The sequence below is a fragment of the Musa acuminata genome, chromosome BXJ3-1 (genome assembly GCF_036884655.1).
Source record: "Musa acuminata AAA Group cultivar baxijiao chromosome BXJ3-1, Cavendish_Baxijiao_AAA, whole genome shotgun sequence".
Taxonomy (NCBI): Eukaryota; Viridiplantae; Streptophyta; class Magnoliopsida; order Zingiberales; family Musaceae; genus Musa; species Musa acuminata.
The window spans coordinates 1,736,577-1,763,679 of record NC_088349.1 but is presented as its reverse complement, the minus strand read 5'-3'; the positions used below and the strand labels follow the sequence as shown (position 1 = coordinate 1,763,679).

The window sequence follows — 27,103 nt, the reverse complement described above, 5'->3', positions numbered from 1 at the left end:
AAGTAATCAGAGTTTGAGTTGGTGTAAGATTTAGACAGGGGACATGCTGATATGGCCGTGTTGGTTGGCTTTGGCTAGACGATCTGAAGGAAACGAACATGCCTGGTGGCCCTGGTTATGTATGCTTCATTTTCTATTTAATAAATGGTATAAAAGAAAGCTCGCATCTTGGACTATGACTTTTTATGAACCAATCGACCAATAAAAGTGGTTGCATCGTATAGTCAAAATCAACGGCTTAATGGAGGATGATGAGCAAGACTGGAAAGTTTTCAAGGACAATTTGGCAAAAAGTCTCAAGGTGGTGCCAGCTTTGGCTCCATAAATACCTGCACCATTATCATCATACTGTTTGGCTCCCCAACCCAACCCAACCTGCATGCGACAGCGGAATCACCTCGGCCAGTGGGTGGCTGTCTTTAAATCGACCGCAACCACGTTCCGACGCTCCACTGTGTACAGAATCGTACTTGGATCATAAACCAGCATGTCGTCACATGCAGCAGGAACATTAAATTAGCTTGTAATCCTGACAAAAGAGATGAAATTGACAAGACTAGCAGCAACCCCAACGACCAAAGTCATGGATGCAGGCTTTGATTTGCGTGAATAAAACACACACATGGTAGGAAAGGAACTAGTTTGGAGGTAAATCGTACCTGTGGTTAGTAGATCTAGTTTTGCAGACATCAAGGAAAAAGATTCATCCTCACGAATACACGAACTGCTACATCAATTTGTCAACACAACAGCAGAGCGAGACACCATGAGCTAGTCAAAAGAGTCCAAAAACAGTTAAAACTCGTGGTAATACGCCTTCCTTCAGTTCAGAACACTAGTTAAGCACTGCAAAGATTCCAAGACTAACAGCCAGCGGATGCAGAGAGACACAAACCATAAAACATATCCCACATCCACAACAAAAACCAGGAGAACAAAACTGTGAGATATTTTAAGACAAATGTATCCATTAAATTATTTTCAGAACAATATAGGCACTAAGAGATTTACAAATGACAACAATGATGACGAGTTCAATAGAATTTTTGACATCCTTTTCTATGATTTGTGTAACATAACTTAACCGTGTAATGGCACCATGCTTAACATAAAAAACGAAAAATGAGGAAAAGAAAACTGTGCAAACTCTAGAATCGCTACTCACAAATATGCTGGTTAGTACCCTTCCTATCAGGTGTATCTCCAAGCAACCAGAGCACCTATTAAGATGAGTGTATATAACTAAGAGAACCAAATGTAGAAGTGGTTGATATCTGGGGGATATTAGGTTAGCCAGTGACCAAAACTGTGTGTGAAGGAATCAAGAGCGAGGCTAGACCCTGAACAGATAATTTAGGTCCTCCAATGTCAAGCGAGTTTGGCCAGCACTAGATTCATCTTCTCCAAATGCGGAAGCAACCATCTCCCTTTTCTTTTCCTGTAAACAAATAATCTATCACATTAGCACAAGCATATAGTAGTGAAGGAAGAAGCTATTATGGGCAAGAGTTAAATCCTGATTCTCACATCTACCCTACAAATTAGGTCTAATACATAACAACAAACTCAGATACCTTCAAACCATCAACTTATTGGATCACAAGTATCAAAGGGCCAACACTAGAAGCAGATCATTTTGATAAGAAATGATTCTCAAGTATGTCTTCTAATAAATTAGTCCCTGTACATGCCAACATTGAGTTTGAAATTTTCTTCTCCATAAAACACATTCTTGTATCCATAAAAATCAGTTAAAGACCTAATCTGCCGAGCAAACTTTTACTGGGAAATGGTGCATTTAAAATTAATAAAACAGCCAATATTACTATAAGAGGTCAACTTAGAATAATTTTTGGATTGGAAGGCGAATCCGATTCTGATCTCAGTAAGAATCAATAACATTGACAGCTTGAGACAATTGATTCAATAGGTTCACACTGGAAAGAAGAACTGTGATAACCTGATTTTCTGAAACTACTTCAAGGCTTCAAAAGATCTAAATGTTAATGCATTTTCTTGTTTCACTTTTTCTTTGTTTTGTTTCCTTTAGGGCTTTGTATGCAGATCATAAGAGAAACTCATTCTGGGAAGAGTAACAAAAAAAGTCACAAGTGATACATGATATTTTACTGTTTGAAGGTTCTTACCCAACATCAGTTAGTTCTAATGGACCAACGGAAATCTCAACTTTGCATAAAATAATGGGTGTGGATGGGCAGTAGGCCAAAACTAGCTCAAAACAACAATTGACCAAGAAAATGAGCTCAAACTGAGAACCAATAGACCAGTGAAAAATTTAGAAAGCATGGTCAGGGTTGCCAATAATAAAGCAACAGGCCTCAAACATTAACCAGAATTACCTTTGTATTAGAACCCTTGCAGATTCTAAACTTGGGGTTGATCTCTTTAGGGGATCGGCCTCCTTGGAACTCTATAGGGGTTCCTCCCTCAAAGTTGCTGCTCAAAGGCTGCAGAAAATATTCATATATTCCTTACGAAAAGAGGATGAATATATGGCTATTTATAGGGCTTCTAAACCCTAACTCCTAATAAGACTCCTACTCAAGACTCCTACTTCTAACCAACTCCTAATAGGACTCCTACTCAAGACTCATATTCCTTTACAACTCCTAATTCTTCTCTAAGAAACAACCTCCTAACCCTAGACGGCCTCTTCATCTCTATAATAGGGGTCGGCTTAGGTACGTTTTAAATGAATGTCCCTTTCAATTAGGACTCTCCTAACTAGAGTCCTAACAGACCCGCCCTCTTCAAATCAGCCTTGTCCTCGAGGCTGACGATTCATGAATTTCGGAATTTGATCTTCAAGTCGTTATAGTTCTCCCAAGTGGCATCTTCTATTGGTAGGTTCGCCCACTGTATTAGCACTTCAGTAGTGGGTCGTTGTCGTCGAATCACGATCCGTCGATCAATAATGGCACTTGGCCGGGTTTGGAGTTCTCCTTGGGTAGTCATATTTGGTGGGTAGCTTTAGACTGTCTCCAAGCACTTATTTACAACTTTCGTCTGGCTGTCAGTTTGTGGGTGATATGCCGTACTCCTTTTTAATTTAGTACCATGTATATGGAATAACTTTGTCCAAAATCTGCTCGTGAAGGTGCAAGTAGAATTTGTCACAAGCACAATGCGCCCCTTATTGTGTAATTCTTTTGAGTCCTGATTGTAATGAGCCACGGAGCTTGGTGCTTCCTTCAATTTTTTTATGATCTTGCTGGTCTCCGAATCTTCCTACCATTCCATCTTAATATCCTCAAGGAAGTCGCTGTTCGGAAGTGAATCGACCGAAAATTTAGCTTGCTTGGGTAGCAGCGAAAGCGCATCTGCAACAACATTCTCTTTCCCCTTTTTGTAAGTTATTTCATAATCAAATCTAAGAAGTTTTGTTACCCATTTTTGCTGTGTGGGGGAAGATATCTTTTGCTCCAAGAAATATTTTAGGCTTTTATGACCGGTCTTGATTTGAAAGCATCGCCCGATCAAGTACGATCTCCACCTCGTTGCTGCGTGCACAATGGCGAGCATCTCCTTATCATATGTTGACATGTTTCGATGGGAGGGAGACAATGCCTTGCTAGTGTATGTGAGTGGTCGACCATCTTGCATGAGAACGTCTCCAATTTTGACTCTAGATGCATCAGCCTCAATGATGAAGGGTCGGTTGAAATCTGGTAGCACTAGCACTGGCATCGTCGTCATGGCTGCCTTAAGTTTGTTGAAGGCAGCGGAGGCTCTGTCCGACCATTGGAAGGTATCATTTTTCAGTAGAGGAGTGAGTGGTGCACTGATCTTTTCATAGTTCTTCATAAACTTGCGGTTGTAGCCTGTTAAACCAAGAAATCCATGTAGCAATTTTATGTTCCTCGGGGTCGGCCAGTTCTGCATTGCTTCTATTTTGGAGGGGTCCACCATCACACCTTCCTCTGATATGATATGCCCAAGATATTCCATCTTTTGTTGCAGAAAACAAAAATTCATAGTGGCCGTTGTGTGTTCGAAAGGCGATTTTCGATATGCCTTTTTCACACACTCGTATTTGATGATACCCGGATCGAAGGTCCAGCTTTCTGAAGATTTGTGTTTCCTTTCATCTAGCAATTCATCTACTACTGGAATAGGGTATTTATCCTTGATGGTTATGCCATTGAGAGCTCGGTAATCAACGCATATTCGCCATGTTCCGTCCTTGCGTACAAGTAGCACCGGTGAAGAGTAGAGACTGCAACTTGGCCGAATAACTCCTGTTTCGAGCATCTCGTTTACAATCCTTTCTATTTCATCCTTTTGGAGATATAGATACTGATATGGCCGAGTATTTGCTGGAGGTTTGCTTGGAAGAATCGTTATATAATGATCATGCCGACGAATAAGAGGTAGGTTGTGCGGTTCGTCAAATATATCTGAAAATTCAGCAAACAAAGGAAGTAGGTTTGGATCTTCAAATTCTATTGGCTCTCCCTTAGTTTGCTGCTCAAGTTGTACCAAAAAGCCACTGCATACTTTATGCAAAACCTTCTCCATTTGTTGTGTGCAAATCGTCATTAAGTCGCCCCCACAATTCCTGTGCAATATCACCTGTTTCTCCTTACTGTAAAATTTCATAATTAATTGCATAAAATTCCAAGAAACATCACCTAATGTCGTCAACCATTTAATTCTGAGCATGGCCTCATGATCATCAAGAGGGAGGAGGAAGAAATATACAATTATCTATTGGTCCTGCAGCAACAGTTTCACTCGCGGGCGCCTATGATCATACTTCAAAATCCGTCCGTCGGTGACCTTAACGTCAAACCTGCTGCAATTCTCGATAGGTAAGGCCATCTGGACAACAACCTTACTGTTTAGGAAGTTATTAGTACTGCTCGTGTCGATGAGAACAGTGATCGGTTGTTGTTTGAGAAGGCCTCCAACTTTCATCGTTTGCGAGTTTGAGTAGCCAGCTAGTGCATGTACCGTAATTTCGGTCGGTTGTGGCTCTTCTTCTGCATCTTCTTCATGTTCGAGGCTCTCTTCTGGATGTTCAATGACCTCTTCTTCCACTGGTTCAATCATAAGAAGTCTCCCTTTACTACAGCGATGCTCACGACTCCACGGCTCGTCGCAATGCCAACATAACCCCTTTGCATATCGCTCCCGAAGCTCTTCTCTTATCAACCTTTTTGGTGTAGGGACTCGGTCGATAGTAGGGGGGCTGAATGCTTCAGTATTACTGGTTGAGGAGTGACCCTAGTCCTCCGAGCTTCATGGTTCAATCGCTCCTCTTGATGTCGTGCGAAAAAGATGGCTGCCATAAGCGTGTACGGTTGTCGCGCTTTAACGTCTCTCCGGATCTCCGGCTTCAAGCCCTCAATAAAGGTCCCCAATAGCTGTTTTTGAGACCAATCACGAGTTTGATTAGTTAACCTTTCAAACCTGATTTGGTACTCTTGAATGGTGGAGGTTTGTCGGATCTTTGCTAGTTGTTCGTCAATGTTCTCGTAATCGGTTGGTTCGAAGCGGATCAGCAGTCCTTCTTCGAATTATTGCCATGAAAGGACTCCATAAGTATGTTCAAACTAATCAAACCACTGTATAACATCCCCTTCAAGATGTATAACTGCAATTTTCACCATAGATGCATCCGCGGTTTTGTGGTACCGAAAATATCACTCCGCGCGTGAGATCCAACCAATCGGGTCTCCTTCTTCCCATCTAGGGAAGTCCACCCTCATGCATGGATAGTTGGGGTCGGTCATAGAGCCTTCACTTCCTTGGAAGTCATCTCTTCAGGCTTGGTGCGATTGGGTAAAGCTCTCTCCTTGATATGATTTCTTCGGGCTTAGTGGTCGGCCTAATCTGAGTTCGGTAAAGAGCGTCCAAATCTTATCCTCCATTCATGCCTCCAAAGCTTCGAATTTAGCATTGATTGTCTCCTTAGATGTCATAGTATATGCCTCCAAATCTATGATGTTAAGATCTCTCTTTTGTTGTTGGGTTCATGTATAGGTTGAGAGAAATGATAGTCGAAAGGGTTGGTGGATTGATGGATGTAGGTTGCAGTTTAGGCTCGTTTTGTGGTTGTTTTGAGTATAGTTTGAGGGTGTGGTTTAGTGGAGTTTTAGAGCTGTGGATGAAAGTTTTAGATCTATGATAGATGGCAGCAAAGGTTTGATAGAAATCAGTGGAAGTTTGCTGTAGAATTGTGTTATCTTGTAAGAGCAGAATTGTCGTCGAAGAAACAATAGTTTCTCGATAAAATTTCCACCAAAAACTCGAGAGATTTGAGGAGGGAATTGACAGCAATATCTCAGTTTATACGATAGCAAGAATGTCCAATTTAATCAAGAAAATTTCGACAGTAACAGCAAGAAAATTGGTGCAAGTTGCGATAGCAGAATTCTCGTCGAAAAATTTCAGCAGTTTACGACAAAAACTTGCAGCAACATAAAATTGTTTTTAGAGATGAATTCCTCAATAGATCAATCTTAGATGGAAGTCAAGATGATCTATGAAGTGTATAAGAAATTTCATTCAAAAAAGATTGCAAATAGATGAGTTAAAGCAACAATATGCGGCTGAAATTTTCTGCAACATAGATTTTTAAGTATAGCAGATTGGACGTAAAAGATCAGTAGTTTATATTAAGAATTTTTGACGAAACTAAAGGAAAATATACTGTTAGGATGTGTCAAAGCTATCATAAAAATTTCGTAGAAATTTGGATAGAAAAAACGTTGTATCAAGATCAAACAAACAGTGCTACGCGACTGAAATTTTACAATGCAGATTTTTAAGTATAACAGATTAGATGTAAAAGATCAATGGTTTATATTGAGAATTTTTTTATAAAACTAAAGGGATATCTGCTGTTAGGAAGTGCCAAAGATATCATAAAAATTTCGTAGAAATTTGGATAGAAAAAACACAGTAGCAAGATCAAACAGACAGTGCTATGCAGCTGGAATTCTGCAATGTATCTTTCGTCGTAGAGATGAAAACTTTGTGACGAAAAGTTTATGCAGTAATATAGGAACAATTTTTTTTTTTTTTTTTCAAATAAGGATAACTAAATTGCAGCAGTAGTAAGGTAGGAAATCAGAACCTATTGCAATTCACGAGGAGATCAAAGGATGATCTGCGGTGGTGGAGATGATAGCGGAATTTAGCGACGATCTTTTAAGCAATTGTGGGAATTGCTTTGGGTGACTGTGGAGGGCTGATGGATGGCTGTGGAAGGGCAGTGAGATGCCAAGAACGCTGCTCTGATACCAGGTGTTAGAACCCTTGCAGATTCTAAACTTGGGGTTGATCTCTTTAGGGGATCGGCCTCCTTGGAACTCTATAGGGGTTCCTCCCTCCAAGTTGCTGCTCAAAGGCTGCAGAAAATATTCATCTATTCCTTATGAAAAGAGGAGGAATACATGACTATTTATAGGGCTTCTAAACCCTAACTCCTAATAGGACTCCTACTCAAGACTCTTACTTCTAACCAACTCCTAATATGACTCCTACTCAAGACTCATATTCCTTTACAATTCCTAATTCTTCTCTAAGAAACAACCTCCTAACCCTAGCCGGTCTCTTCACCTCTTTAATAGGGGTCGGCTTAGGTAAGTTTTACATGAATGTCCCTCTTAATTAGGACTCTCCTAGCTAGAGTTCTAACACTTTGTCTTGAAAAACTACATACAACGTATTTGATTTTGCAACTTTTTGAAAATGTAATGCCTAATATAAATCATGTTCTAGAGAAGCTAATCAGGTTGTTAACAAAGGACCAGCTACCATTTTGAACTCAAATCCATAGAAAATTATTGAATGCCTGGATCTTAGTTAATAAAACTGTTCCGTTAATAAAAGAATAGAATGCAAAATTTGGATAAGGATCTTACTTACTGGAGCTTGGGTATGTTTGACTGTTATTTAAAGATGTAATGCATAATATAAATCATGTTACTAGAGAAGCTAATCAGGCTGTTAGCAAAGGACCATCTACCATGTTGAACTCTGATGCCATAGAAAATTATTGAATGCCTGGATCTTAGAGTTTTTCTGTTAAAAAGGGCAAAATTTTGATAAGGATTTTACTTACTGGGACTTGGTTCTGTTTCACTGTTATTTGCACAGATTTCAATAAGGATTTTTTTTTCCACTATGGAATTCTCTCTGCCATATTCATCTACCCTCTTTATTTATTTCTTGCTCTTCCTCCTATCAACTGTGAATTGTTGAGGAATTAATTCAGCAAGACAGGAACTGTTTACCTCAATTTTATCTAAATATACTATGTTTGATTGAGATTGATGTTTATATGAATAAACTGCTTCAAGAAAGGTACAATCAATTCAACTGAAATACATAAAAACAACTGGAAATTTCAACAATTTCTTCTCAGGAGTTCCAGTTGTTTTGGAAGAAACTGTCTGGTTTTAGTTGGAGTTTACCCAATTAGAAAATATCCTATTAATGGCTAAAATTAAATATGTTAAGCTTTCCTTTTTTATATTTTTTAAGACATCTTGGACCATATGCATAAAATAAGCATTCAAATAAGACTTATTCAAGCTCAAGCCAAACATGTTGAAGCTCTGCTATTGTTGAAGCCACATGAATATTTTATGAAAATATTTTGCATAAAGAACAGACTTGTTTTTCAAGATCCCATCATTCCTCTTGCTCCTTCTGGCGGAGATTATGGTAGTTATTTCACCCTGGTTTGTCCTTTACTGTCAGGGGGTTGGGAGTGCTATTATGGGCATTTGTTCAGAGTATGAACCTTCCACTTCTACAAGCAGAGTCCCTTTTTTGGACTGCAGGTTTATCATTGCTCAAGACTAATTGGTTAATTTTTTGGTACTTCCACATAGAGGCACATAGATTTTACAAGGAGACTGTCCTCCCAAGCTCTTGGGACTCTTAAGAGAGGCCAATCCAATGGATAGCTTTTAAGCAGAGGTTTGGCTGTCTTATCCTAGTACTGAGATTGCAGCCAGTCACCAACACAATTGGTTTACCTGGTCGAATTGCCGAAATAGTGAGCAGACTATTTAAAGCCACATAGACAGCTAAATCCAAAACACTCAGGGATGGCCAGGACCAAAATCAGTTATTTTGAACATTGAACTAGCAACTATTTTTCACAAGAGGTCACTCTACCAGAATGCAAAAAAAAAGGGCGAAAAGTTACTTCTAACAAACTAATAGCATCATGTTCTGCGGACCAAAGAATGCACATTTCAAGTCAAGCACTTGCTCAGCTATATGAAACTTCTGTTGAAGAAACATAACCTCTTTAGAACAACATAACCATAGATATTTTGTGACAAGAAAATATAAGTATAGGAAGGAATTAAAGTACTCAACAGCCTGATATGGTACCTGGAGAGCCAAGATGCGGTCTTCCACTGTGTCCTTCACTGTCAAGCGTGAAACAGTCACAGGACGAGTCTGGCCAATTCTGTGTGCTCTATCAATTGCCTGGTCCTCAGTAGTAGGATTCCACCATAAGTCTAGAAGAAGAACATGACAGGCTACCACCAAATTCAGACCAAGACTTGCGGCTTTCAGAGACATAATCATTACAGTAACCTGTAACAAAGTATCTTAAATACAGCATACGAAAGAAGAAAAAAGGTTTAGATTGTTGACAAAAGAATATTGTGACTCAAAGATTCATGGCAGACCTCCGGAAGCATGTTGAAGTCTTTGATTGCTCTCTCCCTAGCAGCAACAGACATTGTCCCATCAAGTCTCCTGTACTGTATACATGAATCTTTTAATGGAACTTCCAATAAATCCAACATTCTTGTCCACTGAGAGAAGACAATGGCCTTTTCAGATGTATGACAATTTTGATTGGAACTCTTTCTGTCATCTGTGTCAACAGAACATATCTGATTTTGCAAGGAGCCATCAGTTTCTTCAATAAGTTTCTCAAGGTTGCAGTTCGGAAGAGAACATTGAGATTTAGGCAGTGATTGCAAAATCTCAACAGCTGCTTTTACTTTAGAAGAATAAGAAGATAACCTATTTCCACTGGTTTCAGCTGCATGTACCATTGCAGAGCCACAACCACTAGAACAACATTCCTCAACAGGTAATTCACATATAGAACTTACTAATGTGTTTCTGGAAAATACCGAAGCAACACCTAATCGAACTTTGCAGTCAGCTGAAGGGCAGATGTTGTCATCCCCGTTAAGATGCTCAGAAATACACTGGTTGCAGAAAACGTGCCCACATATAGTAACAACCGCATCTTCAGGTGGATCCTATAAACATCATATAATCTTAATTAAATAGGCTCATCAATATTGTACCGCCAACTAATAAGCTCATTGTCACGTGAACAACAGAAAGTAGAACAAAAGAATTCAAAATATAGTGACAAAACAATTATAGTATATTTGGATGTGTTGATAACAAGAAATATCAAAATCTAAAATACTATTCCCGATAAAAATTTGGACTAGTTTTTTGGTTAGCAAATACATTAATATGGTTATCTTGCATTATTCACTGAAGTTACTGAAAGAATATATAAGCAGTACAGTAGTTTAGAGGTTCTGTTTACCTGATCTAGAGAAAATTTCAGTTATTAGATGAGAAAATAGACTACAAGTAATATTATGAAATCAAGACCCAAACAAACGTACAGTTATATGAAGATTCTAATGGATACTGAAAATATATATTTTGATGGACCACAAGTGAAAAAAAATACTTACATTACAGATTGTACAAATTGCCAAGCACGCTTCCAAACAACTCAACAGATACTTCTGTTCCTCATTAGGAAGTTTTCTAACCATTTCAATGGAAGACCTCCTGACAGAATTAGAATCATATCCATTTACCAAAAGGCGATGATCACAAGCCTGCCTAAGCCGTAAGAGCATTAACAAAATATTCACATAGTTTTGTTTGACAGTTCCCTCATTTGCATAAACCTGACAATGCAAAAGCGAAAGTTTAAACTTGAAGCTCCAACACATATCCAAGAACACAAGCTACTATTGCGAAAATCTAAATTGTGAAGAAAGACTATAAACAGGATCCTATGCTTTACAAAGAAAGATAATATATTCCCACCATAGTTGAACATTCAGATATAGTAAGCTTGACTAATGCAAATTTGGGATTATCTTCAATTCAAGAGCATGTCGACTAAATTAACAAAAAAAAATCAAGAACAAGATTCGTTGTCGCAGATAACCTTAAAGATAAGGTAACAACAATAATTATTTCAAAAATAATATTCACCATAAGTGATCTTAATGACAATAAGTAATGCAAAAGCAACAACGAGAGAAATTTAAAAACGTGAGAATGTACCTTAAACTGCTCACGAGATTCAGCTTCTAGATTAGTGTAGAAAGTCCGTTCCTCCTCTGAGAATTCCACCTTCTTCAAAGTGATAGTCTTCGTTGGCAAGGTAATAATAGGCTTACCATCAATCATACTGCCTGAAAACGAAATCATGATGAATATGCAGTTGTTGCTAAGCAGTAAATACAGAAGTAAAAGAAAGAATTGTATGATTAGAAAAAATGTGCTTGATAAATAAACCAAGATTTAGAATCAAGCCATTCTCATGGTCAAAAACATCCAGAAGATTTCCTACAGTTGGAAGTGGAGAGGAATCCTCCTTAATCAAGTATGTACAGAACCATGAAGTCCAAAAAAGGATCTTGATTTACAGATCTTATCAAATATACTCATCTCCTATCGAACTAACAACTTAGAATAGCTTATTCGTCCATATCGTATTGAAGAATAACAAGGGAATGTATGATCACATTTGGAATTTTTAATAAGTGGCAATTCCACTAGTTACTGCAGGGAAGTAATTGGTGTGTGATCCATAGAAGATTTGTATGCTGACCTAATTTACTTGGACACACACTAGGGCACACAGCCTAAACACACACATGCACATGCCACTGAGGCCACCTAAAGCCTAATAAGATATCCAGGGGGGGCTAATCACACCTTAATTCCTTTTTCCTGGGAACAGTAGATATATGGGAAAAGGTTCTCATTGAGAAAATAAAAAACAAAAAGCAATATAAATCTCAACAAACTCATACAAAAAGGAAAAACTGAAATCTTCATAGTTCTTCAACGAATCAATGGAAAGGGCATCCATCAGTAATGTCAATTCAAAACCACTGCAATAATAAGAATTGAAGTCACCTTTAGTGCGACGTAGCATTACGGTCTTCAGAACAGCTTGAAGCTTTTTGTAGCCATTTGTTGGATTCCGGCTTATTGGAATCTTTATCATGGAACAAAAAGTTTTATAAGTAGCAAATGGATCATATCTTAGAAACCGGAAATAGCTATAGAGGTCATCAACTGCATTCTGTATGGGGGTCCCAGACAAGCACCACCTTCTCTTAGCCCGCAGACCCCAACATGCCCTTGCAACTTGAGTCCTGTAATTCTTAATGCTTTGAGCTTCATCCAAAATTACCCTGAACCACCCAACTCTTGCAAGAGGTCGAGCAGCAGACTCGAGCAATGCACTCTGGGTACATTTTTTCATGGAGTTTGGAGAACCCTTCCTTTTTTTATCAGACATGTGGCCCATCAGACTCTCAGGTTTTCCTTTCTCCTCATCATCTTTACCACCAAGTGGCTGCTTGGGGACTTCCATGCTTACAATTGCATATGTTGTTAGTACAACATCATATTGTGTGAGTTCATGGGGATCCTTCGTTCTATTACTTCCATGATATACTAAAAAGGACAGGTTAGCCCTGCTGGTGACTCTAGTTTTTAGTTCCTCAGCCCATTGTCGAAGAACACTTGTAGGACAAACAACCAAAGTTCCAGCTGCAGGCCTACTCATTACAGTAACCACAGAGTTCTCCTTTCTCTTGGATCCAGTGACCTCTGAAAGACTTGATATCCGGGGCTGCTTTGGTCTGTCATTACCATCATCATCATCATCATCCAGATTCAAAGCCTCAAGCCTATCTTGTTTACCCATAGAAGAAGATGATTTAGGTGGTGGAGATCTCTCCATCAAGATTAGTGCTATTGTAGATATTGTTTTACCTAGTCCCTGAAACATAAACACATTTCAAATGAGATTATTTCTTGGATACCAAATGTGATTTGACCCTTACCTATATCACATTGGTAAAAGATGACAAACCTACCTTCCTGATGTATGTTATTTTGCTGATGATATTATTTTATTTGATGAGAATTCAAATGAAATTAACGACCAATTATTCAATAAGATTGAACAATTGATGAAGATATTATCCATAGAATAAAAATAGAATGATTAAAATTGTGAAGGAGTTTTGTGAGATCATCGATTACCCTTAAGATTAAGAGAAAAATATTATAAGATAGTTGTTAGACTAATAAAATACTTTATGGATCTGAGTATTGGACAGTTAAAAGATAATATATACAAAAAGTTTATGTTTCTGAGATGAAAATAAAAAGATTGATGTGTGGACTTACTAGAAAAGATAAAAAAGAAATTGTTTATGAATATATAGTCATGTGTTAAGGAGATCTATAGTTAGGAGATCTAAAATGATTATTATTAGTAGTACAAGAAGAAATAGAAGACGATAAAAAAAGACTAATAGAAATTAGAAATATAAATTGAAATACTCTAAGTTAACTAAAGTTATTACTCTTTATAAATACCAATGGAGGCAAAGATTCATGTAGCCAATCTCAAATGATTGAAACTATTCAGCTTTATTGTTGTTGTATGATACGTTGGAATATGATTTTACGATTATTAAATAAGATAGGAACCAGCAAAGGGCTACATGGACCTGATCATCTGCAAGTATCCCACCAGAGCAGTGTGGACCAAAAGTTTCCTTGTGTACCATCCAAGATAAAGCTATTCGCTGTAACAAAAATGCTCCTTTCAGGCCATCAATGGGGAAAAGAAACCAACAGCAAGTGCCTTAACCACAGAAAACATTAACTAAAAGAATCCAATCAAACCTGGTGTCTCAATAAAGGAACTGCCAACACTCCCTCAGGAGGGCTAGCCTCAGATTTTGGCTGAGAAAGATCCTGTCATGCAACACAAGCCAAGCATATCATGGCAGTACATATATATAAAAAGCAGCTATCACATAAAAATCAGATAAAAGATTACTTCAGTGCAAACAGCAAATAGAGCCACACATCATATATAGAAGGCAACAAGATAAAGATTGTGATAAAATTTAAGAAAAACTGCAATGTCAATGCATGCCTGCCACTGAAGTACATAAGCCTCACCAGTAAGATGAAAATAATTCCACCTTTTTAATCTGAACAGCCTTAGAACAAGAGTATCACAATGACATAGAACTAAAGTGCAAGGTCGCTAGACTATGTATCGTCTTATATATATATATATATATATATATATATATATATATATATATATATATATATATATATATATATATATATATATATATATATATATATATATATATATATATAAAAGAAGAGCAAGTACAGTTCCAGGAGGCTCCCAACTATGTACTGATAGACAATGGTTAGGCAGATCAGATATCTTCTTTTGCAACCTTGAATCCATGATGGAACCACTTGGAAATGAAGCAACCTTATGTATGTTACTTACCATCATTCAAAAGGAAATATGCTTGATGATTATGCAACTAATCTATCAAAAGCCCTTCACTGAATCACACTTGCATAACATGTCATCTAAATATATATATAGAAGATCCAGTGATTTAAAAAGCGCTAGGCGCCAAAAGGCGCCAAGGTCCAAAAACGCCCGAGACGCTAAAATATAAAAATATATAATATAATTAATATAATTATTTAAATAAAAAATATGCTATTAAATTCAGAAAATCGAATACAAAATCACAATGTCATATTAATAAAAAGTCTCAAAAATTAAAATAATAAAATTTTACATCAAATCTATTGAGTTGCTCTGTACACTTGCCATTTATTCTGAAACCTAACAATAATTTTAAATAAATAAAAATTAATAATATTAAAATCAAAATAATATATTATTAATCTAATAAATAAAAATGCTATTATTAGTATATAGTTAACTGTTAATATACTGTTAACAGTATAGTGATAAGAGTGTGAGAAGACCGAGGCTGCTAAGGCAACGACAGCGGGAGCGAGAGCGGCGAGCGATAGCGTGAGCGGGAGCTACGAGCGGCAGCGGGTGTGGGAGTGGGAGCGGGAGCGGGAGCGGGAGCTGCGAGCGGCGACAACAACGATGAGCGACGATTGTGGCAGTGGCGAGTAGCGACAGTGGCAGCGGCAGCAGAGAGCAACGACAACGGAGAAGAAATCTCGACGGCAAAATCGCGAGTGTTAGGGTTGGGGAAGTCGAGGAAATCGTGAGAGGGAGCCTATCGGTGATTTAGTTGGTTCGATTGAACCAACTAAAGCACCGGAGACCGAACCAGACGTAAAACACTGGTTCGGTCGCCTGGTTTGCGCCTAGGCTCGGGCGAGCGCCTAGGCGACGCCTCGTTGAAGCGAGGCGCTTGGACATGAAGCGAGGCGCTCGGGCCTCGCCTCGCCTCGCCCGAGCGCCTAGGCGAGCGCCCGAGCGCCTATTGAAATCACTGAGAAGATCATGATTTAATATACAAACTAACTGGTGCTTACGAGTCCAGCCAAGCACAGGTAAAGGAACAACAAGTTAAGTACCATTTTTATTCTTATCCAGTCACATTGGACAGCACAAATCTGTATATGATGCTCAGTATCTCGGATATCATGGTTGTGCACCATTTCATCATTTGCCAAAACTGGTCAATCAACAGTTAAAACCTTGGGGTGGATAACTATATCATACGCAAGTAATCAAATTGAATAGACAAGAACGTCAGTTAGATCCATATCTAAATTGACCTCTCTAGTTTTCCTCGAAAAGGTAATAATAAAAAAATCATTTGGTTATACATACTTAGAACATAGAAACACCCACGTAACTAGATGGTGTATCACAACTTGAGAAGAAGCAGTGACCACATTATGAAAGGTAAATGTGACTTTGAGAGATATGGACATTAAGGTAAATGCATTGAACATGGCATTGGTGATTGTGGTGGGGGGGGGGGGCCAACCAAGAAGCATTTTACTGAGAAAAAATTGATGGTACCATCCATAAAGAGATGGTCTGCATTCTGATTTACTGCCAGTACATATGGATCCAAGTGAGACCTTGTTCCTTGATATATATGACAGACAAACATTGAAATTTCAAATGGACCAGTATGTCCCATACGGCATTCATCAGTCCACCTATGAACTGGCACATGGACCAGGCTAAATTGACCAGTCCAATCAATTTTAATGCTACTGAGCATGAACCAAGGAACAACCTCATTGCTTGACTTTTGGATCCAAAAGAAACCAGTTAAGGTTCTCTTTTCCAAGGATTGAAATATCATACCGTACCAAAGTTTCAACCTTTTGTCAGTATGGTACTTTATACCGAACGGTATATATATATATATATAAAACAATGTACAACATCACCTCTCTTCTCCCCAGGCGGGGCAACGCCACAGAAAAACGAGGCGACGTCGCCTCTCTCTCTCTCTCTCTCTCTCTCTCTCTCTCTCTCTATATATATATATATATATATATATATATATAAAATAAAAAATACCGACCGATAGCGAGTGGTCCGTGTACCGGTTTCCGGTAGGACCGATACGTACCGCCCATACCGAACGGTATTATTCGAAACTGTATACCTTGCTCTTTTCCCCTTTTTAACCCAAAAACCCCTCATTTCATGTGAACAACAATGCATCTACTGACAATGGTGGCCAGAGGGAAGATTCTCTAGTTCCCACTACAAAGACACAGACAGGTGGAGCATGGACTGAAGAAGATACATGCAGTTTGTTTATGGTTGCAAGGATACAGGAAAAGATAAGGTAGTTGATGGCTACAGGAGTCAGGAAGTACCCATTTGCAGTATTTCCACCAAAATGAATCTCATGGCCAACAGTTTCACTGTGATAGTTGGTCATTTTTAAAGGAGTTGGATGCGTCATATAGCGTTAAACACCAGTAGAACAACAACAATAGTAGTTCTAGCACAGTAATCCTGCCAAGTCGTATGTACTTACCACGATCATCCTTTTTGGTGTCTCCTACCATAGAGGTTGTTAAGGATGATCAGATTACAATTGTCACCATATTACTTTATTGGTGGGATGTTAGGGGATTGACAAACAACACACACAAAAGATTAGTGTGGCTGAGATCAAAATATCTATGTGGATGAGCAGAGTAAAAAGAATGTAAAACCCAGCATATAAGGCTTCCGCCAATGCAAGATCCGAGTAGAGTCAGCATGTCAATATGTCACTATGTCGATACGTACGCGATCCAACCAGTCCAAGTAATGATCAGTATGGGTTCCATCATGAAATTTTAAACCTTGGTTGTAAGGTCACTCAGGCTTTATAGAATTGGATGTTAGGGGATTGAGAAACAACATGCACAAAAGATTAGTGTTGCTAAGATAAAAACATCCAAATGGATGAGTGGAGTAAAAAGAATGATAAACCCAGCATACAAAGCTTCAGCCAATGCGAGATCCAGAGAGGGCCAATGTACAAAGCCTTAAACATAGAGTTATTTCCAAGATTTGAACCCTGGTCTTCAGGTCGCAACAGAGCAACCTTGTACCAAGGTCTGCCCTCTAACAATAAATATCAACGAGTCAATACAATAAACATGGTAGGCCAAGAGACCAAGCAACATAAAAGCATACACCATCAGAGGTCTCATAGTAGTTTTCATTTACACTTTGGCTTCACAAAATTCAAAACTAAGACATCAATTTTCGTCAGCCAATGAATCAACAATTTCTCTATCAATCTCCAAACTAAAAAATAAATCCAACAAATCATATGGAATTGAGCACACATTAGTGAAAAAGGGCATGCGAGCAATACCTGAAGCAATGATATACAACTTACAAATGTCATTTTGACAATGTGGCCCTCAATCATATGAAAAGTACCGAAGAAACGACAACTACAAAATACTGGAGCAATAATTACTTAGAGAACAATAAAAGATTGGAATATCTCAATTTTAAAATAGAAATAGCATCATGTCCTTAAAACTTAGCTTATCACTCAAACAATCATTAAGACAATATTCTTAGTGAATATTCACAATAAAGTTCCTTGTGTCAAATTGAAAGTTCTTAAACCAAAAGAAATATATCTAGAATCTAAGAAAGATATTTAAAACATATTGCGTGACAATATACGTGTCCAATACTAATATGCTGGGTATTCATGAATCAATTATTAGCAAAGGAAAGGCATCATGAAACCTGCAACGCCAGCCGAAAAGTCGATCTCTCATCATTTGCCTTGAGCTTCATCCCTATATATCTAGGCTGACATGTCTCAACAAATCCAGAGTGCTCTAACATAGGATGACTTTTTACATTCACTGGTGGTAGGAATGGGCGGGCAGAATTGCTGATATCATCAAGAATACATATGTCAGCATCATCATCCACACTTATGCAGCTTGTCATGAAATTCCTTTTCGGAGCATCATCATTACTTTGATTGGGACCATTGTGTTGTTTATAATGAGATTCATGCACCTGATCTCTTTCAATCTTTGTTAGTGTTTTTTGCCAATTGTTGTGTGGATTTGTCAAAGAATCAGGGACCCATTCTTCTGATTCATCAATAACAAACACATGGGCATCATCAGAGGTAGAATTTCTACTAGATGGTAGCGGAGAAGAATCTATACTAGATTCACTCTTGAGACTAAAATCATCTAGATGGCACTGCTCAGCACAAGTGTCTGGCAGTGGTTCATCACTGTCCGCCACTGGGAAGTCTTGCAACAAGGACCCAACTGATTCCAATCCTGTGTCCAACTCCACTGCACTGCTTCTAGATGAACTTTGGATTGGATGTCGGCCATATTTTTCATACTTCCTCTGAACTATTACTTCATTTTGATGTGACAAATGAGGCAACCATGTGTTCCCTAAGCCATTTATGGAACCATTGGTAGGAGACTCTCCATATAACAAAGAGCCACTGCCACAAGCATTGTACATGATATTGGTTGTCTCAGTAGTATTTGACTTAGAATTAATCATATTTAGGAAAGTTGAATCAAGATCCATAGACGAATAAGGACAGAGACTTTTTTCCTCCAACAGAGATTCTTTCCCAGTGGCTCTTCTGTCATCAAAGCGCTTACCATCAGTTAAACCAGACTTTTCATTTATCATATTATGCGATGAATCTGCAAAACAAAAACTAGAAATATTATCAGCCAAAATATTCCTAGTGTGTGCAAAATTACATTGGGAATGCTGTTCCACCTTGCAGTGCATGAACGATGACATACCATCTGCATAATATTCATGCTTTATGACCCTGTTCTGCAATGAATTCTCAGCTCTCATCTGATCAATGTCCTTTTGGTCATTGTCCAAGTGCAAATCATGCCCAAAGTCAGCATATTTGGAGAAATTAAGGTCTGTTTCTTCAGCATCATCGAAGCTACAATTTTGTAAGCACTGAAGTTGTTGATTGTCGAAGTTGCTACCCGTCAAACTGTCATAGGAGCTTCCAACCAAATTCATTGTATCACCACTCATTGGAAAAAAGTGACAGTCAAAGCTTCCTTCAGATCCAAAAGAAATTCCTAAATTCATTTCTTTTTTACAACCTGATACACCCATAACATTTGATGGACCCCATTGATAACCAAGTCTTTCATTGAACTCCCTACGAGCTGAAGGTTCTAACAGACCTAAACATAGCATTAAGAGAAAAAGAGAAGAAAGAGATTTGTCATGCATGGACTCTGTATTGACTTAACAGGAATAATTCATGTACATGATGTTATTTTCCACCAAAATATATTAACACAAGTGTGTACAACAGAAGTACCAGCATGAGGCTGAAAGGCATTATCAGGATTTGCTGGGCCACCAGCTAGCTTGCTTTTGTCTAAACATTCTAAAGTAACCTGTATATTACATCTCAAAGAAATTAGTGTCTATCAAATTTTTTTAAAAAATAACTACTACCATGTAAACAAAAGAAGTAACACAAGCTCAATAAGGATTATATTCAATGAAATTTCTAAGGTTTTATAGAGATGAGATCATTACGAATCACCGAATTAAATATCTTAGGTACCTAAAAGGACTATCTTAAGATAGTATGTAAATATGTGCAATTAATACCAGTTTGGTTCAGCTTGAACAAGTCAAACCAAGACTAATTAGGTCAATATTTGAGTGTATGTTGTATCTAGCATTGATAAACATAGTTATAACTTATAACTAAGATCAATTTGCATTTGCTTCTTTACATTGTTTCAATGCTTTGAGAATGGAGCTTTTCAGTCTACAGATACTTGTGTCTTAAACAAGCTTGAGGTATAAGTCAACTGAGTTGTGATTAAAAAGTCACATTCTATTAAATTATTTAACAAATGCATAATATTCGATTGTTTAAAATTTAGTTGCCTTTCATGAATACTATTTGAAACTTTGAACTAGGATTTCGTCATAATCTAATGTGTCTGAATCTTTTATTCATCATATTAGTTTACAGTGATTTCAATAGGCACTCGGGTGCTTGCCTAGGCGCTCGGGCGAGGCGAGGCGAGGCGAGGCGAGGCCCGAGCGCCTCGCTTCATTTCCAGGCGATGCGCTTCAAAGAGGCATCGCCTGGGCGCTCACCTGAGCCCAGGCATTGGGCGCTTCGGGCGAGCGCTCGGGTTAAACCAGGCGACCGAACCAGCGTTTTAGGTCTGGTTCGGTCTCCGGTGCTTTAGTTGGTTCAATCGAACCAACTAAAACACCGATATCAGCCTTCCTCTCGCGACTTCCCAACCCTAACCCTGCTTGTCACTGCTGCTGCCACTGTAGCCGCTGCTCGTTGCTACCGCTGCCATTGTCACTATCACCGCTCGTCGCTCCCGCTGCTCGTTGCTACCGCTGTTGCTGCCACTGTCGTTGCTCGCCGCTCCCGCTTCTCGCTGCTACCGCTGTCGCTGCCACTGTCGCCGCTCGCGTCTCCCACTCCCGCTGCTCGCTGCTACCTCTTCTCACATCGACTCGATAGTATACTGTTAACAGTATATTAACAGTATACTATTAACTGTATACTAGTAACAATATTTTTTTATTTATTAGATTAATAATATATTATTTTGATTTTAATACTCCTAATTTTTATTTATTTAAAATTATTGTCATTATTTTGAATTTTGAGATTTTTTTGTTAATGTGATATTATGATTTTGTAAGATTTTTTAATTAAATATCATATTTTTATTTAAATAATTATATATATTAATTATATTATATATTTTTATATTTTTGCGCCACGCTTCGCTTGGGTGAGCGCCTAGCGCCTCAGACGTTTTTGGACCTTGACGCCTAACGCTTTTTAAATCATTATTAATTTAAAATTTCTTATTATTTAATTTGAACTAGGATTTCACCAATAGATAATCTGCAAGGTACAACAGGAGTTGTAGATAGATTCCAATAGACTAGTAGCAGGTGAAATCAGACATCTAGCTGACCCCAGACTCGCAGTCTGACTAGATATCATGCTAGTGTTTGAGAGCAAGATGCAGCCACACAAAAGTAATGTTACATTGTTACCCCAGACTCGCAGTCCGACTAGATATCTTGTTTCTCTTTCTTTTGTTCCTTTTATCTTCCACTAATTCTCTTGAAAGTTGTTGGATTTCCAAGCTTCCAACTTATCAGGTTACGTAGATTACCCTCTTTTATCTTTTACTTGATAAAAGCAAGTTTTGAGATGAGAGATTAGGCAAAATTAAAATAAAAACCTTCCTTTTATTGGAAATGACATCCAAAAAGTTAGGATACAAACCATCCCTCATTGGAAATGACATGAAAACCCCATACTCTTTAGACTAATCATATACTGCCCCCAGATGTTATCACAAATGATAGAGACTTACCTAATCACTAAATTTAACTAAGACAAGCAGAAAAGTTATTGAAATGCACTCGAGTTTACCACTGTAAGAAAACAAATATTAAATACATCCTGTTATAAAATAAATCCTAAAAACAATTCCTACAACCACCATCGCTAGACACAAGAAAGACACCTCTCACCACAGAAATGAACTGAACATTGTCCTCCACAAAAACAAGGGAAAGGAATAGAGGAGATAGAAGAAAGGACTAAAAAGAATTCTATCATAGGATGAAGATCCTATTGTATTTATCATAAAGCATTCTTGTTCTATTTGTATTTGTTACATGAAAAGGCATTTTTGTCATTCAAAGTCCAATTGAAAACATTCAAGTAGTCAAAAGAATAAATTTGACAAGCATACCCCTTTGGCTAATGAATGTTTACCACAAGGGGTGGAAATAACAAGTTAGGAAAACATAAGGTTCTCATTGTAATTCTTGATAAGGGAGGCCTTGTAGCAAAAACACATGGATGAGATGAAAATTGAAATTTCCCTATGAATATAACTATAAATACAATAGCAATATACAAACTTCCATTATCATTCCTCAAAACAGATATCTTTCACATAGAACCAGAAAAAAAAGTGGCAAACTGGAGTCTACACATAGCACAAGCAGCCTAATGCCCCTGCCAGATGCACTGCGTTCATAATTTAGCATTATGCTACTTGGAATTCCTTTAAACTTTCATACTTCAATAAAAGAAAAGCATCTCATAGTTTGTTTATATAGCAATTCCAAACAAACCAATATTAATATCATTAGAAATTGATTGAAAGTAGCCAAAACCAATCAGACTCAGTTGGAGTCAATCATATTCAGCCAATTCCAACTAATTTATTGACTTCAAAAGAGGAAAAAGATTTGCTTGGATTTCAGTACAAAATGTCAAGCCAGATATTATATAGCATCCAATAGTAGTTCTCTCTTTAAGTTAAGATTAGCTGATTACAACTACAGGATAATATTGTGCTTTCAATATACTTTAAAATAGTGTTAACTTTTAATATTGCTTAAAAGCTAAAAGCAGCTTAAAAATTTTAAATTATTTTCAATAACAGTTTTTCCCTTTTACTTCTCTTTTCTGCCCACTTTTTCTTTTCTTTTAATTATTTTTCCTTCAATTTTTGCTCCTCCATTTAAAAAAAAAATCTTTCCTTCTCTCTCTCTTTAGCTCCTCTTTTCTTGTATTCTGCGCTTCATCCCTTCTCCAATCCATACTTCAAATGCATTTGAATCTAAACGGTATAAACAACTCTCCAAAAAGCTTTTGAATACGAACAGGATTAACAGTTTCCCCTCTCTAGAATTCCAACGCTTTCAAATGAGGACAAGAACAACCAATGCCAGGTAGGATTCAAAAGTTGTCTCATTACAGCAGCAGATAGTAGGGCCTTCCACTATCTCCAAAATCATAAGCTGAAAAATTTTAGGCCTTCTGGATAATGTATATATTAGTTGTTACTAAAAAAATATATTTACCTGCTATGATTCATATTTCATAATTGTTTCCATAATATATAATATATATACACCATAGATGTGTTTATAACTAGCCATATTCAGAATAATGATTTGATAGATAAGAGTTAATAATATAAAGTTTGTGTCCATAAAGTTCCATGTCAGGTTACTTGTCAATGATAATGATTTGATTGATAAGAGTTCAATTGGGACTAATTCTTGAATTATGGAGACAAACTTAGAAACTAAGGGTTGACTAGATATATGAGCTGTAAGTTTAATGTCAAAAGAAGAATCCAAAATATATCTAGAACAGACAATAATAAGAGATACGTATGCAAAAAATTTAGATGTCTTAGATACATTACTCAGTTGAGCAGTTAACAAGAACTAGATAGAGTTGGAGTGAGATGGATAGAGTGAAGAAAGCATCAGGAATTTTGTGCAGTTGTCACATATCCTCCAGATTGGAAATAAAAATTTTTCAGGATTTGTGAGGGCAGCCGTATTTTCTGGATCAAATGATAGGCAATTAGAAAACATGCAAAAAATAGTGTCTATGTGATGAGGATACTGAGCTGTGCGTGGTTAAAAGAATTCATATTCATGAAAAAATAAGTGTTGCACAGTCAAAAGAATAAACTGTTGGAAGACCACATAAAATAGTGTGGACAGTGGAATACTTTACTATAATCGTCACATTATGTCCATTCTTCTATGTCAATATGGACCATAACAACATCATACAAATTTCTCTAAAAAAAAAAGAGAATATAACTAGTAGTTGAAGAAGATGATATTGGTGCTTCATGTTTGACCTGACCAAAGTCCCATGAATATTTATCAAACATATTCTAAGAGTTTTTCTTTCTGGTTATCAATATTCAACATAAAATTCTCTTTTTTTTCCAGGGGAACTAGTTCTACATTCAGAATAGTTGTTTGGCATTTCCGTTCTTTTGTTACTCTCCTTTCTCTCTTGATTTTTTTTTATAGCAATGTTTGTCTGCAACGGGCAAGACATGAGATGAGATGCCCTTTTTTCTTTTTGAAAAAAAGTAATAAGATGGTGTGAATAAAGTTTTGCTCAAGCAACCTATCACTCTGACAGTTGACACAAATGAAAAGCGATAATGACAACCATGTTCCTCTATCTTGTAGATATGAAGAAGACAAATTCTCTCCTTAAAACCCTTGAGATCAACTAGAAGGCTACATGAAGCTACTACTAATACAAAAATATGATTCATAACCAAAAATTTAAACCTAAGAGTTTAACCTTAAGAGACCTTCCGGATTTTTATTTAATTGCAACACCTTAAAAAGTTATCATGCAAAAAACATGAATCAGCATAGGAAACATTTGAAAAAAGTATGCCTTCTTTTAGTCCCTAAATGTTCTAGGAAAAAACTTCATAAACTCAAGAAATCAAATATCCATGAGACTGATATGTACCAATCAGTAGTTACCTATCAAACCAAGTACCGGTGTGGAGTTATATGTGTTGGTATCGAAGTATTTTATTCAATGATACTAGGTGATACAGGTCAATGTATCGTCCAATATACCAGTATTGTGTTGGTCCAATAGGTTACTGGATATAGTATGAAACTCGTATCTAAGGCCCTGTATAAAATAAGTCTGAAAAATAGTATATATTGGTCAAAACACACCTATTTACTAATATCAACAATTCCCCTCAAAGTATAAATTCATAGAACTATTGTTAAACTATTCAAAAGACTCCAATTCAACCAAAAATACTGATAATATCTTGAATGTCATCTATAAATTATTAATTTATTAGTGTATAGCACTGGTGAAAGTAGGATACTCTAAATCTGGGGGTCATGTATTTCATCTGTATGAATGGAAACGAGACAAGAGTGAAGAGCATTTCGATGCAAGTCCAAATTTATGATGGTCAAAATATGCGAAATTTCTGACTTCTAAAGGAGGATTGTACCCAGCAAGAGGTTTAGACACTAATCCAATAATAACGACCACAATAAAGTCATAAGGTCTTAAATATTTGGGGTTGGTTACATGGGACTTTTTAAGCCATTAAGATCCGTAAAAAATAAACCAAAGTCTTATCTTTGTGGATCTTCCTCTGCCTCTTCTCGCACCATTAATAGAATCATTTCACCTATTCTAACTACAACACTATCTTCTGTTTGTACCATCCTAAAGTATTCTTTCTCATTTTATTCTCTACCGAGACTAAACCTAACTGCAAATGAAAACATTATTTTCCTATATTGCTTAATAATTCCACACATCCATCTTAACATTTTCATCAAATGTAACATAAACTTTTAGTATGCCTTTTCTTAGTGGCCCAGACCTCATAATCGATAAAGCATTGTTGATAGATAAAAACTAATGACTCCTTGCATCTCAATTATCCGAGCTACATGCTGATGGGAAATTGCTTAAAGTTCATAGCTAAGTTATGAATACCTATTGAGATGCTGACAGTCAAACTGTAAAAGAAGCGCAGGTCTTTAATAGCAAATCCTAGTGTTCCAAGCAGTTTTAGTCGAGAAAGAGGAAAAATCGCAGTAGAACCTTGTCACAAATTGATCATCGCAGGATTCAAAACTAAGACAAGGGCATGACCTCCATCAATGGCCCTTTCTTTCAGCTACAAAGAGACCTCGTCAAGGGGTCAATTGCAGCAACTAATCACCATACGGTTCCACGTGTTCCAGATAGAACAACACGAACCTATTACAATCACAGATGCTCTTTTTCACGCTGATAATACATAGACCAGTCCTGTTCCCTTAGTTCATCTATACACTAGGCAAAGCAGCTGATCCCCGATCGAGAACATCAAGATCCCATCGGTGACACACGCAGGTTACTAAAAAGCAGGAACCAAAATCTCACACGCAGAGGCCGTAATTCAAAGGGGGGAAAGGGGAATTTTGCCTGGGACTGGTCGTCGGGCGGGAGAACGGGCTGCTCATCGAGGATGGCATAGAGGCCGTCGACGCTGATGGAGAGGTTGTCATCTAAGAGGAAGGCGTTGTCGGCGTCAAAAGTGTCGAACGAATTCCCCGGCGCATCGGCCATCGGCGTCGTCCCAAACCCTAATTCCGAGAACCGGGGCGTCGTCGTCGTCGTCGTCGTCGATTCGACTCTGCCCCTCAATAATACAAGAGAAGACGACGAAGAAGGGAGACGGAAAGGAGGGGAGAAACTAGGCAGGAATCGAGGGCTCGGATGTGTCCCTGCCGCATTTTATATAGGAGAAAGAATGGAGAGAAAGGGGGTGACTTCAAAGGGAACCGACGAGAGCAGGATTAGCTTTGGTTAACAATATATTACTAGTCAAAGAGGAAAGCGCTTAGCGACTCGGATTTCAAAGACCGGGTCACGAACCCACAACAGACCGGCCCTCGGCGTACCCGTTGAGCTGTACCCGATCGTAGAGACCAGCGGGGCCACCGCTGCTTTGCTCCGGGTTCGGGTGGGTCGTTGGGTAACCGGGGGAACCAGGATCGGAACACCCGAGTGACGTGTTGATTCGCTGTGGTGTTGGGCTAAGCTTGAATCTGAGTCACGAATCCAACCACTCCGGCTTTAGCATTTGGGTAGATATT

The 27,103-nt window shown here is 37.9% G+C and overlaps 1 protein-coding gene across 3 annotated transcripts; it reads right to left on the bottom strand.

Moving 5' to 3' along the window:
• Positions 1–931: 931 nt before the first annotated feature.
• LOC135628205 (helicase-like transcription factor CHR28) lies at positions 932–26,785 on the bottom strand. 3 transcript variants are annotated; one of them, XM_065134759.1, is made up of 12 exons: positions 26,430–26,785; positions 19,944–20,022; positions 19,396–19,803; positions 18,347–19,290; positions 13,987–14,058; positions 13,809–13,886; positions 12,196–13,069; positions 11,335–11,465; positions 10,728–10,949; positions 9,684–10,271; positions 9,379–9,588; positions 932–1,438 (listed from the first exon to the last, which is right to left on the bottom strand). In XM_065134759.1, the coding sequence occupies exons 1-12, from the start codon at positions 26,571–26,573 to the stop codon at positions 1,334–1,336; spliced, it is 3,855 nt and encodes a 1,284-aa protein (XP_064990831.1). In that variant the 5' UTR covers positions 26,574–26,785; the 3' UTR covers positions 932–1,333. The 3 variants fall into 3 exon arrangements, with proteins under 3 accessions (XP_064990831.1, XP_064990830.1, XP_064990833.1); XM_065134758.1 differs by having other exon boundaries at positions 18,347–19,803; XM_065134761.1 differs by lacking the exons at positions 19,944–20,022; positions 26,430–26,785 and having other exon boundaries at positions 19,370–19,507.
• Between the last annotated feature and the right edge of the window lie 318 nt (positions 26,786–27,103).